General features: G+C 35.3%; 1 protein-coding gene across 1 annotated transcript; it reads right to left on the minus strand.

Moving 5' to 3' along the window:
- Positions 1–1,810: 1,810 nt before the first annotated feature.
- On the minus strand, positions 1,811–16,010 carry CUNH6orf58 (chromosome unknown C6orf58 homolog). Its single transcript, XM_037147909.2, has 6 exons — positions 15,698–16,010; positions 11,744–11,830; positions 9,832–10,016; positions 8,817–8,917; positions 4,487–4,725; positions 1,811–1,926 (listed from the first exon to the last, which is right to left on the minus strand). The coding sequence occupies exons 1-6, from the start codon at positions 15,996–15,998 to the stop codon at positions 1,811–1,813; spliced, it is 1,029 nt and encodes a 342-aa protein (XP_037003804.2). The 5' UTR covers positions 15,999–16,010.
- Positions 16,011–16,533: the final 523 nt, after the last annotated feature.

Raw genomic sequence — 16,533 nt, forward strand, 5'->3', positions numbered from 1 at the left:
CCTGTGGCTTAGGGTGAGCAGACCTAATCAACAAAATAAACAAGCAAGCAAAATATAACTAGAGACATTGAAATTAAAAACAAATGGACTATAACCAGGGAGGAGGGGGGAATAATGGGGAAAAGGGTGAAGGGTTTTCAGGAACTACTATAAAGGACACATGGACAAAGACAAGGGTGGGTAGAATCAGGGGAAGGAGGTGGGAATGGCTGGGGTGGCAGGGAGTGGTGGGGGAAAAAGGGCAGAAAACTGTATTGAACCACAACAAAATGTAAACTATTTAATAAAAAAGAAGCTATATAAATAAAACTAACATTTTCAATTTTTGAAAATTTAAGTATTTTTGAATGATTCTATACAAATAAAATTATTAATTTTTTTAAATGAGCCTACTTTGATCACTTCTTTGAGCCTTATTTTATGACCTGAGTATTGTATCATATTGTGATTCTCCTGTATACACATATTAAATTTATCATTTCATTAAGTAAGTACAGCTGTGAGAACTAAAGGGTGGGGGGGCTGAAATTCCTTCTTCCCTGACACCAGAATGGGGTCAAAATCTGTATTACTGGGCACTGCTGTTTATTGATTTTTTATCTTTTTTTTACTGAGAACACTTTTGCTTTTTTAGTGTCATCTGTCTTCACGTAATTTGAGAATTTGGTTTTGTATACACATATCATAGATGTGTAGTTATTTCACATTATTCAGGAAGAAGATGTAGGGAGAAAGTTTACTGCATACAGTGACCAGAAAATTGTCTTTTTCATTCAGTAAAAACTGATTCATCATCTTGGTTCATCAAAGATGTTTTCACTTCCTCAACTTTACAATGGTGTCTTCCTTCTCTGAGAACAGTTATTGTGAAAACTGCTAATTTTTGTAAATGCATATGATTCACTGGCAAGAGTCCTAGTCACTTGATTTGTGTGGGGTTTTTTTTTTTTTTTTTGGCTTCTCAAAGTAATTCTGGAACTGGGTTGTATAATCTTCATTTTAACAATAACTAAGCTGTGGCATGGAGCAAGCTAGAAAAATTGGCCAAGTTCACTCTGGTGGAAAACAATAGAACTGAGATTTAAACTACGCCTTCCTATTCCAGTGCCATATTATTTAAACCAATGTATATGATTTTTCCCCAAAAGTTAGTGGGTAGAATTAGCCTGGGATAAAGCTCTGGGAAACCTTCCTATGTCAGCTCTGGGAGTCACCCCTTCTGACCAGTACATTTGTCTCCTGAAAGAGAGCCGCTTTCACCCTTAACCATTCATGATCACATGTGGACTGAGGAGAAGAAAGAGTACACAATTGCTAGAAACGTGTGAGCAGTGAAAATGCACACCCACACAAAAAGACAGATCAGTTAGGTACTCTGCTTGTCAGTTCAGTTTCATGAATTTCAAAATTTTAATTGACAGTATTTTTTTAAATGTTCTGGATTTGGGTTGTAAATTAGAAAAATATTGCTTTAAATGTCATGAAAGTAGATTACATAAGATAACAACAAAAAAGCCATTGCAGGTTTAATGTCTGTTTATTATTTTATCAAGGATTTATAATAGCTTAATAGAAACTTCTTTAGATATTCAAAATTATATATTGATTATTTGATAAATCAAGAATTATTAATTGAGTAAAATAATCAGAACAAAATTAGAATTTATAGTTAGGAATACATGTTCAAAATCCTAACAAATGAGCATAAATCTAAAACAACAGAAACAAGAAAACCATATGCTTATGATCAAGTTAAAATTTGAAATTGCTGTGTCCAACAAATTAAAAATGTGTACTGTTAGCTCATTAATTACTCTGGAGATGCTGAATTAAACTTTTCAAGAATCGTTTCTATGACCTCTAGAGTTTTCACTCTTGCATTTTGTGTCTTCAGGAAATATTTCCATATTGTCAAAGATAATGAACCTGAAAAAGTTATAAAATTTTTACATATAAACATAAGCCCAACTATTAAAATGTTTAATTTAAATTCTATATATTTTGCAAACAAATATTGTATATTCATTCCATGATGATTCACTCATAATTTTTTATGGACTTTATTGGGATGACATTGGTTCCCAAAACCATATAGGTTTCAAGAGTACAGCGCAATAAAGCGCAGTCTGCATACTACATTGTACATCCATTGCTCCGAGTAAAGTCTCTTTTCGTATCCACTTTTCCTCCCTTTCACCCCCTGCCCCTCTCCCCACCCATCTTTCCTTCTGGTTTACACCACACTGTTGTCCCTGTCTATGCACACATAGATTTTTAAATTTAAAATTCATTGACCAGCTCTTCACATAAATATCAAAAGAAAAATTAGGTAGCTCACCAGATAATAGTGAAGTAACATTTTCTACATAACACACCAGCACAAAGTATAGAAATTGTCCATATGAGAGGTGTTGGAGAAAAACAGGAACCTTAATTCATAGTTTTATGAAAAAAATTTAAACTCCTGAACACTCTTTTGAGTACCATTGTGCAGTATATGATCCACCAATTTTAATTCATTTCCTTTCTACAAATTTATGTTAACATAATAAATTATGCCCAAAAAGTATGCATAAAATGCAGTTTTTGTTTTATTGCCAATACCTTATAACATAAAATGATCTCCAGTTATGATAAAGTCATCAAATAAAGCACTATATATACTTCAAGTAAAATAGTTGGATTAATACATCTTGATATAGAAAAAAGCTCTAAAATTTTTTCAGTTAAAAATGTGCAGTCCACAGTCGTGTGTATGATTTCATTTGTGTTAACAGCGCAGGTTTTATATATTCATTTATTTTCATTATTCTATGTATAAAAGTACAATTGTTCCAGAAATATTGACCAAAGACTGATTTTTAAAAATTGAGTGAACAACTAACAATGTAATTGAAGGGAGAAGGTAAAAAAGATTTATTTTCATTTCATGTGTTTATACTTAGACTTTAAAACTTTATATGTGTTAAATATACTTTTAAATACATCAGGAAAAAATACAGCAATTAAAATGTGTTTTAAGTAAAGAATAACTAAGAGTTTTAAAAACAATTTTTGAAACAAAAAACATTTCTGGTTATATCGTTAATATACAAGAGGTAACAGTTCAGAAATATCCAGAACAATTGGTCCCAGGTCTACATTTTTTCCTTCCTAGACTCTGACAATGAGAGGATAATGCTTGATTTCCCTTTAATTTTCATGAACATCCTTTACTCTTCCTCATGTAGTTGTAACATCTTACCTGATTGGTGGATGAGGGCATTTCTTTCATGTTTCTCAGTTGGCTAGAGCTAATCTACTAATGTCTTAAGACCCAAGAATAGCTATTTTTTCTTCTTTTTTATCTAGACTAGTTAGGTTAGTTTAAATGTTTAGATTTGATAACACTGAATCAGTTCTACCTTGACACACCTAACAATAGCAAAGTGCTGAAACACCATATTCTTAACCATCCTAGAGTACAGATTTCAGGGTGCAGGGCGATTTGATAGGGAGAAAAAGGATAGGCTTTAAATGAATACTTCCAGGATGCAAACTACTGGATCATTCACCAGCTTTTAAACTTACAAAGCCCCGAATTCTTTATCAGTAAAATATGGGACCACCACCAGGCAAGAAAATTCAATTGCATGAAGCCCCTAAAATATGTGGGTATATTTGTTACTTGAAATAATGCAAATAAGATTTCAAATAATACACTTAATGTAATTGTATTTACTGTGCTTTTATATCTTTCAGATTTTTTGCCTTTTTGTAGTTGTATTTACTGCACTTTTATATCTTTCAGATGTTTTATATCTTTCAGATATTAGTAATCTAAAAAATACTAATATTTTAATTATGTTTTAAGATTGGTTCACTGCATAAGAGCATATCTGAAAATCTGTGATAATGTAGTTATTCAAACATACAATGACAGATTACTGAGTTTTTCATTCTGCTAGAGAATCCTACAGTTGAGGAAATGGAGCAGAATCTGTCTTCCATGACTAGTTAAAGCTGGAGGAGACTGTGTACCTAAATTGATTTGATAGTTTCCTTATTACCTGTAGCAGGATTTATTCTGAAATTCCTTTTCATTTTCCTAAACTTAAGAGTCATGTATAAGTAAATAAAAATAGAATATTATAACAACTATATAGCTACATATAGTCATATACATAGATATAATAGTATATATATATACATACATATTTATATATACGCATATAGATTTTAGATTAAAAAATAGACTTGACATAGTCTGGTAGCTTCATGGGTCAATAAGAACCTATGAGAAAATACAGACCATGAGTGGAAGGATCAAAATGTGTAAAATAGATGCCCATGGGAAATCATGACTTTCTTTGAAAGCATGTGTTATAATTGTAAACATCTATATATACATACATATACACATATATCTCTGAGATAATCATGATTTCTTCCTTTAAAATTCAATGTACTATTGATTTTCTTTAACCTATTTTTAAAATATCCTTACCTGTCCAGTTATTCACATCTCGAACAAGACTTAGAATAAACAGAAATACGTTTTGACGTTGGCTAAAGTCACTGATGAAGGGGACTTTATCCCCATTCACAAGCATTCGTGGGGGCATACTCTTCTGCAATTCATATATTCTGGTCAAGGTTGTAGGTAACCTTAATGCACTTATATAGTCCACATCCACAAGCCATGTTCTCTCAAAATCTGCTTCTGGTTTAGAATAATATTCCAACCTAAAAGAATAGTGGATATATGTACAATTATAACTAGCACATGCAGAATTTTAGCTTAGTATTTTCTAGAGAAACATTCTCCTTGGTTAACAAACTAAGAATGTAATTCGTAGTTCTAAAATGTAATGGCTTGAGGTCCTATCTTTGAAAGTACAAGTATAGTTAGTTAATTTTTTTTTAACTTGAAAGGACCACTCAATTGTTAACATTTGGAATTTTTGTCACTCTTAACAAGGTTTGTATTTACATATTATATAATAAGCAGATGTTACACTATTAATAAGTAATACTGTTTAGAAATATACAGAATAAAGTCAAAGTTTCCAAGACAGCATTTTTGCTAGATTCACGCACTCTCTGTAACTATTGATCTCCTAAAGTCAGGAGGCCCCTAAAATGTTGAGCATCCTGGAGAAATAGGTGTGTGTTTTTCTTCTCTAATTTTCTAAATACATAGACTCTTCCTGCATGGATGAAGTCTTCTAGGAAACCAAACTCTTTCACATATTTCGGGGACAAATTATTCAATGGTAAGAATAAGTATATGGTAAATGATTTTATAACTATGTAATTCATAATTCCTGCCTCCATCAGCTATCTAAACATGCTGAACAACTTGCAGTGTTTTTTATCACAGACTCATTCTTCCAGAAACATTGTCTACTCTCTGCTTTGCAAACCAGCTACATTTTCTTTCAAGTGTCATCCTTGATGTCACGCCCTTCATGGTTTTTCACACCTGAGAAAGAATTGGCTTTCCTCCTCTTCAATATTCCCATGGTACTGCGTCATTCATATATTTAAAATTTGTTTTTCTCATTAAAATATATTCTAACTTCTGTTTCCAAATCCCATATGCTGGGTTCATTAAATAGAAAATGCTTACATTATATTTCCCCACGTTAAAGGGGCTATAACATAACCCACAGGTGAAATCTTGCTGTGTTTGGTTCCCATGCTTGTGGGCTCCTGCCTGACCCCAACATCCAGAAGTAAGAGAGTGGGGTCAGTGAACCCTTGATGAAAGACAACTGTGGCCTAGATTCACAGTCAACTATCTTTAGTCAGATCACAGCTGACTATGAAATAAAAACAAAAATATATGTGAATTCACAAGGATTCTGAGCCATGGCCTCAAAGCCTTATGAGCAACAAATTAAACAAATTGTGAAGGAAGACATGAGAGCACCCCCAGTTTGGGACACAGAGATCGTATGAGCAGAAGTGTAATTCACCAGAAGTCTTCCAAATGGTTTAACTGACTGTATAACTGAATAATTTATCTAATGGCAGTTGAGATGTGATCAAATAAAAATATAAAAATATATCTTAAAATTTTGACTTTAACTATATATATATGCATACTCTAAGCCAATCTCATACTCTAAGACCACAGAGTTTTATTTGTTATATAGGCTACACAGAGTCCAGCATATTTTATGTAAATTAAAAATGCTAGTATAATTTTTACTTAAAGAAAGTAATACATGGGATTAAGGAAGTGCCCCAGCATTTGTAGATTGCACCTAAGACCCCAATTTCTCAGCACTCTCTGTGTCCCTGTGTTCTGGTATAGAATTTTCCATTTCTCCTTCCCTGCTACAGTGGGAAGTGGGGAGGAAGGAGAACAGCATAGTTACCTACCATTGGCTCAGCCATATGATTTGAATTAACCAATAGGATATCAACCAACTTGACACAGCATATGCTCAAATTAAGTTTTCACAACTTGCTTTCTCTCTCTTGCCATTTTGTCAACACTGTAGAAAAGAGCTAAGCTTGCCCTATGGAGGATAAGAGAAAAGTGGAGCAAAGCTGAGCTTCCCCACTCAGCCCTGTGGAGCCAACAAAAATCAACCAACATGAGGTGAGCCCGGGAGATGTCAGGAGAGCTGTCCAGCTAACCTCAGATGTGTGAGCTATAAATGCGTAGTGCACTGAGGTTTAGTGATCATCAGTTGTACTACATTCTTGTTAGAAAAACTGGATGAAATACAGTTCTACACCCCAATAAAGTGCAGAGCCAACATTTAAATCCTGAAGATCTGGCTTTACAGCTTACATTCTTTTCTAGTACCCTCGACTACTTCTTGTCTTGATGATAACAGATAATTTGTATTCAGTGCTTCTCATGTGCCAGAGGTATGATAAGCACGATGCATGGACTCCTCAACTAATCCTCAAAACTATTCTGTGTGGTATGCCAAATTATTATTACAGGTGTAAAGGTGGTGAGACTGAGTTTAACACTGTTGGGATCCCCAGACTACTGGAATCAAATCTGTTTGACTCCAAAGCACAAGATGTTAACTTCTACATTGTTACATTTTTTAAAGAAATAACCAATAGTCTAAAAGCACTCAAAGAAAATTTTAGGACAAATCAAAAGGGACATAAGCAAGCATTTGAAATCTTCCATCTTAAAAATCCTTAAACAATTCACTTTCCATCAACATAAGGTATCAGAAGAATTCTATTTTGCAGAACTCTTTTTTTGAAGTTTTAAGTGACACGAATTGATTGAAAGCCTTTGTTCTTAAATGCAGTTAAGATGTCTGCAGCCACAAGTCATATCATTCACACTGCCAAGGGAGAAGACCCCTCTGTTGCCCAGGTTAACTAAGTTGTCCAAGCCATTATAACGGGTAGAGGAGGAAATGTTTTGTGGGTCTGATAATCAGGTTAATTACTTACTTTACTGGATGATGAAGTCCACGAGAGAAACAACCAGTGAAATATGAGATACTCAAACATTCCTGCTTGGATCTACAAAATTACTTATAAAATATGAATGGTCCTTGATTGTTTTTGTTGTTCTTATTTGTTTGTTTTGTTTTTTGTTTCTTTTACCATACCCAGATTTCTACCCTCCACCTCACTTTTAGGGTTAACTCTACCTCTAAATAGCATTTGTGATGGTGGCTGTGCCACAGCACAGCCAGCTGTGGATTAGCTGTGGCTAATCTGGGTGATTCTGTGAGAGTGTTTTTGGAAGAGATTTATATTTAAATCAGTAGACTGAGAAAAGCAGATTGCCCTCCACAATGTCAATGGGCAGCATTCAATAAGTTAACTGTTGAAATAGAAAAAACTGCTAATCTTACTCTGAGTAAGAGAAAATTCCTTTAGCTGAGGCCTTTTAAACTGGGGCGCAGGTTCTTCCTGGGTCTATAGCAGTTGCCAGCCTTGAACTAAAGTTGGACATTGGCTTTGCAGATTATGGATCTGCCAACCTCCATAATTATAGGAGTTACCAGGAGTTACTTTCTTATCATCACTCTTTTTCTCTCTTTCCTACTGTGTCTATTTCTCTGGGAAACCCTGAGTTATACACTGTCCTCATAATCTAAACACAAATTATTCTTAAACCTTCACATCTGGGTACATAATACTACCAGGTTTACATGTGGAGCGACTTGGTAATTTTCCAGGCTATTTTGTGTGCTAACAACCCAGATGCTGGTTGATTTTTTTACCCCAAGTGTGTACCTATTACATTGTGTGTCTATGATCAAAATAATGAATAAAATCTCTCTTTTTAAATAAAGAAATTGGTTGTATGTTTTACTTGTTGATTGGTTGGTATGAGATTTTTTTTAATTTAATTATTGTTCAAGTACAGTTTTCTGTCTTTTACTCCCATCCCAGCCCACCCCCCCCCAGTGCTCCCCACCTCCCTCCCATTTCCACCCCCTTAGTTTTTGTCCATGTGTCCTTTATACTTGTTTCTGTGAATCCTTCCCCCTTTTCCCCTGAAATTCCCTCCCCTCTCCCCTCTGGTCCCTTTCAGCCTGTTCTCTATTCTTACCTTTAAGAGGAACCTAAACAAGAAAACAAACAAGCAAGCAAAAATATAACCAAAGACACTGAAACAGAGGACAGAGATTTTCTTCCCAAGTTTGTGCCCCTTCACAAAACATTTTCTGACCCTGATCATACTAAAATATTTACACCTCATCAATAAATACCTCAGCAATTAGATATATTATTTAATGGGAAGACTGACAGTCACATTAGAAGAATAAAAAAGCATAAATAAACCTTCAAAATATTTGCCATATTAAGTAAAGTAATTTGGGATCTATGCTTACCTGTGTTCAAATAGTTTGAAAACATCATGCAAGGTTTGGGTATGCGCATCCCATAAGTACTTCAGCAGGTCCTCAAAGCTACTGAAAGGTGACTGCAAACGCTATTGCGAAATGGGAAAATTTATTCATGTTTGAGCGAATATAGTAATTTCTCTCCCTACAATTTAATCTTATTCAAATGGATAATTTAGCAATTTTCTACTTAATAGGAGAATTTTGTTTCTAAAAGTTAATTTGTGTAAGTCATCAGTGACTAACACTCTGGAAAGACTATAATAATGATCTATTATTAGTATTAATATTGAATGCATCTATAGGAAATGAACTGCAAATATTTCCCCAACAATCAGGACTTTTTTGTTTATCATTTTTTTCCTCTGCTGTCACAGTTGAAATTATCACAAAAATTAAAGTTTAAGAAAAGAGAAAATGTCTTAGAATATTTAATTTAAGCCTATCTATACTGAGGAACTAAAACTATAAAGCTAGAAAATCTATGTTTTTGGCATTGATCTTGGTCCATGTCTATGTTTAACCAATGTATCTTTTCTTGGTCATTGAATAGTTGGTTTTCATTGCCCCATAGCAGTTAGTTCTACCTATATGTGATCATTTATTGATGCAGTTTAAATAAGCCAAAGGACTATTTGCAAACAAACTCCATGATCAAATTTCTGTCAAGAGTTAGCCTGTGTTTGACCTGAAGTTCCAATTAACCAGCATAGTTTCATTCAGAGAGAAACCTGGGTGCTCGCTCTCACATTTACATATAATTTATTTATGAGATTGAGTGGATAGATTTTGCGTCAATGCTTTATTGGTTCAGAGGATGTTAATGACTTGTAATGCCCTGCTGCGATGTAACAATATTAATATAGCTTACATAAAAACTTACATTTTTATACTTAGGAAAATACTGGATAATACACACAAAAACCTAAACCAAAGCATTATGCACAGAAAGAAATTGTCTTACCACCTCCTACAAGAATAAATTACGAATATAGAAAAGAACCTTGTAGAAGATATTCCACTTTCTCATTGCTATAGGAATGGATGACTGGCAAGTAGAAACATTAACACAAAACTTCATCTCATCCTTGGGTGGTGGCAAGAGTATGACTTGATCTGATGATATTCCCATTATGCCAGAATCAACCGCAGCAAGGAAGGGTAATGCACAGAGGAAGTAGTTCATGTCTGTAAGAGTAAAATATATATTATCACCACAAGCACTAACAAATGTGATAAAGGACATTTTTAAGTAATCTGTAAACCATTGCGCAAAACTCACGAACCAGAAATATATAAAATAATCACTATAAAGAATTAAAAATCTTCGTAAGGATTATATATATAAATGTAACATACTTGTATTCATAGCTCTATGCTCATACATAAATATCAGTTAAAGTAGTTGATTATAATATTTTAAAACAAAAAAGTAATTTTAATGGATTTGGTAATATATATATGTTTTCAAACCATTAGGTATGAAAGGAAGATAGGCATCTACTTGTGCACAGAAAAATATTGTACCTCTAATTGAGATTTTAACATAAGATGTGACATTTTTATCTAAAATATTGTATATATGGTTAGAGCATTGATATTTTGTATTTTATTTAACCAAGTTCAATGTGCCACCATGATATCACAAAGTCCCTGTATTACATTAAGTCTTTAAGGCAAAATTTTGGATAAGTGTTGACAATAGATTTTTGGATATTTAAATTGACACTGAATTAATGTTTTTCTCTCTACATGTAAGCTACCCATTCCAGCAGATTAAGACATTATAATATAGTTGGCTCAGAGCTTATACTGACCCCCAGTGGTAATGCAAACAATTTTTATACACATACATTTGTGAATGCAGCCGACGCCCCAGTGCATCAGGCTGACACTCCAAACTATTAAGTCAATCTGACAATAAAGAAACTTGATTCTAGCCCTTTTTTCTACATCTAGTGGGAGGATGAAGACCATTCTTGGCAATCAGGCTGCTGACACTCAAAAAAATGTCAACATTGCTTTGAAGGAACACACAGTTATTGTGAAGGGGACCAGGGGCACCCTGCAAACAGACTTCAATTACGTAAATGTCGAACTCAGGGCCAGCTACAGCAACAGCAAAATTCCAGATGATAGCTGACACTTATTTGTGATCTTTTAAAGATAAAATAAAAGAAGTGTATTGATTTGGTGAGGGGAGAAGAAATTTGACTTCAGAGATGTGGCCATGACTGTATGTTGATGCTTGAGAAGAATCAATCAAATCATATTAAAAAATATGTAAAGATGTATATGATATGTGTCACTCCAAGAAAGTGAACTTTAAAGTGATTTTGTTCCTAATTATTGAGAAATATCCTAAGAAATTGTGTGTAAATTACTTTCATTAGTAAATAATTAAATAAATTCAGAGAATTAGAAAATGCCTTATGACTATTTTAGTATTTAATATCTGACTGAAGCCTTAGATTATCGATTGATAAAATAACTTGTGATAGACTAATCTATGTTTACCTGTTTAAAAGTTAAACACACTTCCCCTTAGCAAAACGAGCAAAAGTATTATTTTCTTTTTATCTCATTTCTCATTTTCACTCATCCCTCAGACTCCCTGTCACTAGTGGGACCTCCTACCTAACTGCCAGTACCGGTCTGTCAGAGGCCTTCATCCTTTGCAGCTCCTCGTTTCAGTCCTTCTGCTAAAAACAGAATGTGTCCTAAGGAATCATCATTGCCATTGTGGCTATTAAATCCTAGAATGTGACAAAAAAGGCCACAAGTTGCGTGAGGAAGTACATTCCTTTTAACAAAGGAATAGTACCACATAAGCTTTGTCTCTGCACCTAGAACTTAATGTTGAACACATTTTGGAGAGAAAGGCTACTATCTCTTTTCTGTTTCAATGAACCTACCAGCCCACCAACTGTCCACAGAGATGCACAACCGATCTCCAGATTCATAGCCACAGTCTGTCCTCTGGCTGGGATCAGCTAATCGACCTAGGAGTGAGGGATGCACAGATTATTTATTATGCACATTTTGAAACTGGTAATAATTGTCACTTAATTGGGTGTATTATTTTGCAAGAATGCACAAATATTTTTAAAATTATTTTTATGTTTCAATTATAGTTGAGCTCAATACTATATTAATTTCAGATGAACGGCATAGTGGTTAGACATTTATATAACTTAAGAAGCTATCCTCCCCATAAATCTAGTACCCAGCTGACATCACACAGTTATTACAGCTTTACTGGGTACTTTCTCTATGCTGTGCCCCCGTGACTATTTTTAACTGCTAATTTGTATTTCTTAATCACTTCACCCACTACATCCAGCTCCCAAAGCCCCTCTCATCTGGCAACCATCAGACTGTTCAAACATTTATTTTCTGATCACTGGTATTTTTCTTCTTCTCACTCTTTGCCCTTCATTTCTCTGCTCAGAACCAAATTTTTTCCTGTCTTGAGTAATACTACAAATTTCTACTTTTGAATTATTTGTCTTAAATATTATTTAATTGTGTAATTATTCTCTCTTGTACTTCCTTCCCTTCTTCCCCTCATAATTAAGAAGGTATAGGCACATAGATTAAAAGAGGCCTACAGGCAAACCAAATCCTGCCCTGTCATTTACTCAGTTCACCTTTGACAAAGAACTTCCCACTAATAGCTTAGTTATAGAATGGGGATAATGATATTAACTTTGTCATATGGTTGTGTGTTGAGTGAGAAAACCCATGAAAAGTGTTTTTTCAATGAGGGTAGTCATTCTTTTTCTCATCAGATGACCATTGATATCTTCTCAACCCCTCTGACTTTTCAGATTAATTTTGTCCTATTTTTCCCATGCTTATCCTTTGCATCTTCAAATTTTCTGCCATACTTTCTTCCCCCCTTTTCAACTGTTGCTCCCAGTACAGTTTTTTGTCTCGTTTTGTTTTACTGTTTTACTTTATTATCTTACCACTCTACAGCTTATTCTCCCCACTCTTTCTAACTTCTCTCTGGCTTCTACCTAAGACTTGTTCTCATTTACTTCAACTGCTTTCATGACTCTACTGACCATTATGTAGCATCTTTTGTTTCTAGCCTTTCTCCTGCTCACCCACTCTCTTCTCCTTTCATTTCTCTACATTTTCACCCTCTTCATTCTTTTTGTGTGTATGAGTTCCGCTCATCTCTTTTCCATTTACAGCTTCAGTTCTTTTCTTTCTTTTTATTATTCTCTATCACTCAGCCTTCCTTAACCTAATAATTCCCAAAGCAATGATTGTTCAAGAATTGCCAATGCTATTAGCTACATGAATATTAGAAGCGTGACTTTTCCTAAATGAGTAATCCTCAGACTGAAAAACTAGAATTAAAGATGTCTGTAAACCTCTCCTCCTCCATCTCTTCTCTTCCATTTCTTTGAGGGTTCTCCCGCCTCCTCTTTCCATCACTCCACCCCCCTTTTATTCTCACTTACTTTCTCCAAGAGTTCACCATGTAGAACACCTTCAAGTATGAACCTGATGTTGGTAACAAATATTCTTTAGACCCCCACTTCAGCATATGTCCTATTTGATTTGTTTTCACCTCTACTGAATATGGCTGAAATTGTACACTGATCTTGATACCCATGCCAGATCGAATACCTTTTTTTCTTTCAGAGGAATACAATTTTGTACTCTTTCATTTCAAGAACCTTAGTTCTTCCTTTTTTTTCCCCTGTGTCCAAGCTGAAGCCATGTCCTGTCCTTTCTCTCTGAATAATCTTTCTGGCTGTCATTGTGAACATTCAGTCATTCAGATTCTTAATTTCAGAGCTGGATTGTCTCTGCACTATCTGATCTCAACCCAGCCACACCAGTACCTTGTTTTAATCCATCTAAACCAAAATACCCAGCCAGCTTCATGCAATTTTTTTTTAGTAAAAACATATCTGCTCCAGAACCTAAAAAATTTTATGACTCTTAAAACTTGAAAAACCAAACCCTAAGCTAAGTTTACCCAATGTATCAATAACATTAAATCCTACATATCAGGAAATACAGTATGTTGCTTTAATTTGATCTTCCATTGTTGACCTTCCAACAACATCCTTCCCTTCACTCCCTTTCTCTGTCTTCCCTCTTTTTCCCTGGCTCTTTTTTAACACACACACATACCCTACACACAATCACATACACCTGTGCCATGGTGTTTCCAGGCTCTGTCCTTTAGCTTAACATCTCATATTATTAAGTCAGATTAGAATTTCTAATGGTGGACCTAGGCAATGGTTTTTGGAGGGTTGTTTTGTTGTTGTTGTTGTGTTTTGTGGGCATGGAGAGAAGAAGGAAATGCCATTCAGTGCACAGAGCTCAACGGTGTTACTGCACCACTGTGAAAACAGCAGTACTGCAGACCAGCTCTGGGTCTGAGACCTTCTTTGGCACTGCCCCTCTCTGGCTAGGCATCTCCGCTTCCAGAGGTTTGCTCACTCTGCTCCTCTATTGTCAGCTTCACTGTGCTCTACTCCATGCAGGTTGCCTTCACTCTACTCTGGTGGGACATCCTTGGTATTTCAGCTCAGCCAGACAGGCACAGTCTTCAGCCTTTCATGGAAAGTGTGCCCCCCCCTATTTTTCAATTAAGCGGTAATATTCAGTGTGCATCCAGACCTGAACACCACAACTTTTGGTCAGTCTTTTATACCCTAGGAGATTTGTTTCTACTTCTCGAGTGAAATTCTGTCAGCATTTCAAGTCTTAGTTCAAATCCATTTTTTGTGATTACTCCAGCTCACTGCACACTCTTTCTTGTTCTGCACTTTTAACTATTGTCCAAGAGTTGTTATTTATTGTTACCTGTTTAATTTTTCTTTTTCATCCCAATGATGTTGTAAGATTCTTAATGTCAGGGAAACTGTCAGAAGTATTTACTTTCACCCCACACCCCACACTCCCACTGCTCTTAGAAAATGCTATGCACATGTGAGCCCATCACTAGGTGAGTTTATAGTCCACTCAGTTTCCAGCTACCACAAGCCTGCAGGCCCCTGAGGCTAACATACCTCCTGTAGTGAACAATTCGTTCACGATTTCTCCTGAACTGTCCTCTTTCTGACTCTAAGGGAACCCGCATACATAAAAATAGATTTGAGTCTCAAGATATCTCCTTACCAAGACGGATTGCTCACCAACCTCAGTAGCTTCTCCATGTGACCCCTGCTTAGACCTCAGATAAACACTGATCTCCCTATGTTTTTTTTTTTCCATTAGGAACTGAACTCATTTCCTTCTGTGTGGTGTTAATCAGTATGCCCTAGGCAACTCTTTTTCATGAGCTCCTTCTGTATGCCAAAACTAAAATATTTGTTAGATTCTGACTCTTTGGCACAAACATATCTTCTACATGACCCCTGGCATGTACTTCATTTGAAGAGAAACATCCTTGTGTACAAGGTGTCACCACATGCCATCACCCAAAAGGTAATCATAATCAGAACTCGAAGAAATTCGAACTAATTTGATGTTGCCTTCTGTTTTTAATATATCTCCCCTTGACTGTTTTGTTCACCTCAGTGCTTAGAATGGGTCTGGACTTTCTGGACTAGTAGAAGTTCAATAAATATTTTTCAAATGCTCAATAGATTAGACATGACACTTTTTGTGTTTGGCGGCTATACTGTGTGCTCATTGCATTTTCTAGTCAAAACAGGCAGCACATTAAAGGAGGATTTATGGAAGAGAAGGAGAAAAATAATGGTTATGTAGGAGGAGAGAAAAGAAAACAATCAATTTCAAAACCATGGAAAGACAATCATAGAGTCCCACTTCTCAATTACTATGTGGTTATACTGGTAGGTCATCAGATTGAAAACAAGAGTCACTCTTACCTGTATTATATTGCCAGCCATGTTGCAGAGGCAATCCCCACAATATATTGTTTTCATTTTCTGGTGCAAATTTTTCAAAATACCTGGCTGTCTGGGTCAGTAAAATTTTATACATCCCCATTCTCTCAGGATATATCCAGGGATTAATAATGGACTTTCCATTCTCCACCCTGTACTCACTGAACTGACCAGGACTCTCCTCCCATAGTGGGGGATACAGATCTGAGAGATTGGCTGCTTCCCCTAAAGAAAGAGAAAAGCAGACAATTAGAACGCAGGCCCAAAAAGACAGGAGAGCCATCGTGCCAAAGCTGGGGATACAGGTTGTGGTCGTCTTTTTATTGGGAAATGGAGGAAGGAATTACTGTATTCATTTGTGTTTGCCAAAAAATTAATCCTGTGTTTGCCAATACAGAACACTGTGTGGCAGTGTTCTTTTCACTGCCAACAATAGAGTGCTAAGAGTGTCTTTCCAACGCAAATAGGATGCTTTATTTGTTAAATAACAGTAATAACACAGTTTGACATTTGTTTCATAGCTATTGAAAATTTATTGTTAATTGAATAAATATTTAATCACTTAGAAAACAGTTATTATATCTACATTGTATTTTATGTCTATGAAATTAAGTACACTCCTGCACATATATCTTTGCCTTACTCATCTGGAAATTTAAACATATGGGCATTTACTTTACAGAAAAGAATAAAGAATTTATATAGCAGACTTGTTGCTGCTTTAAGAAAAAAAAAACCACTGCTTGCAAAGTTGGTCCTTAGCTAGCATTTATATACTTGGTTCTCAGAATTCCTAATCTACAGTCAAGTGACAAGGT

This window comes from Artibeus jamaicensis, unplaced genomic scaffold, assembly GCF_021234435.1.
Source record: "Artibeus jamaicensis isolate MK-2021 breed Jamaican fruit bat unplaced genomic scaffold, CSHL_Jam_final contig_387, whole genome shotgun sequence".
NCBI lineage: Eukaryota > Metazoa > Chordata > Mammalia > Chiroptera > Phyllostomidae > Artibeus > Artibeus jamaicensis.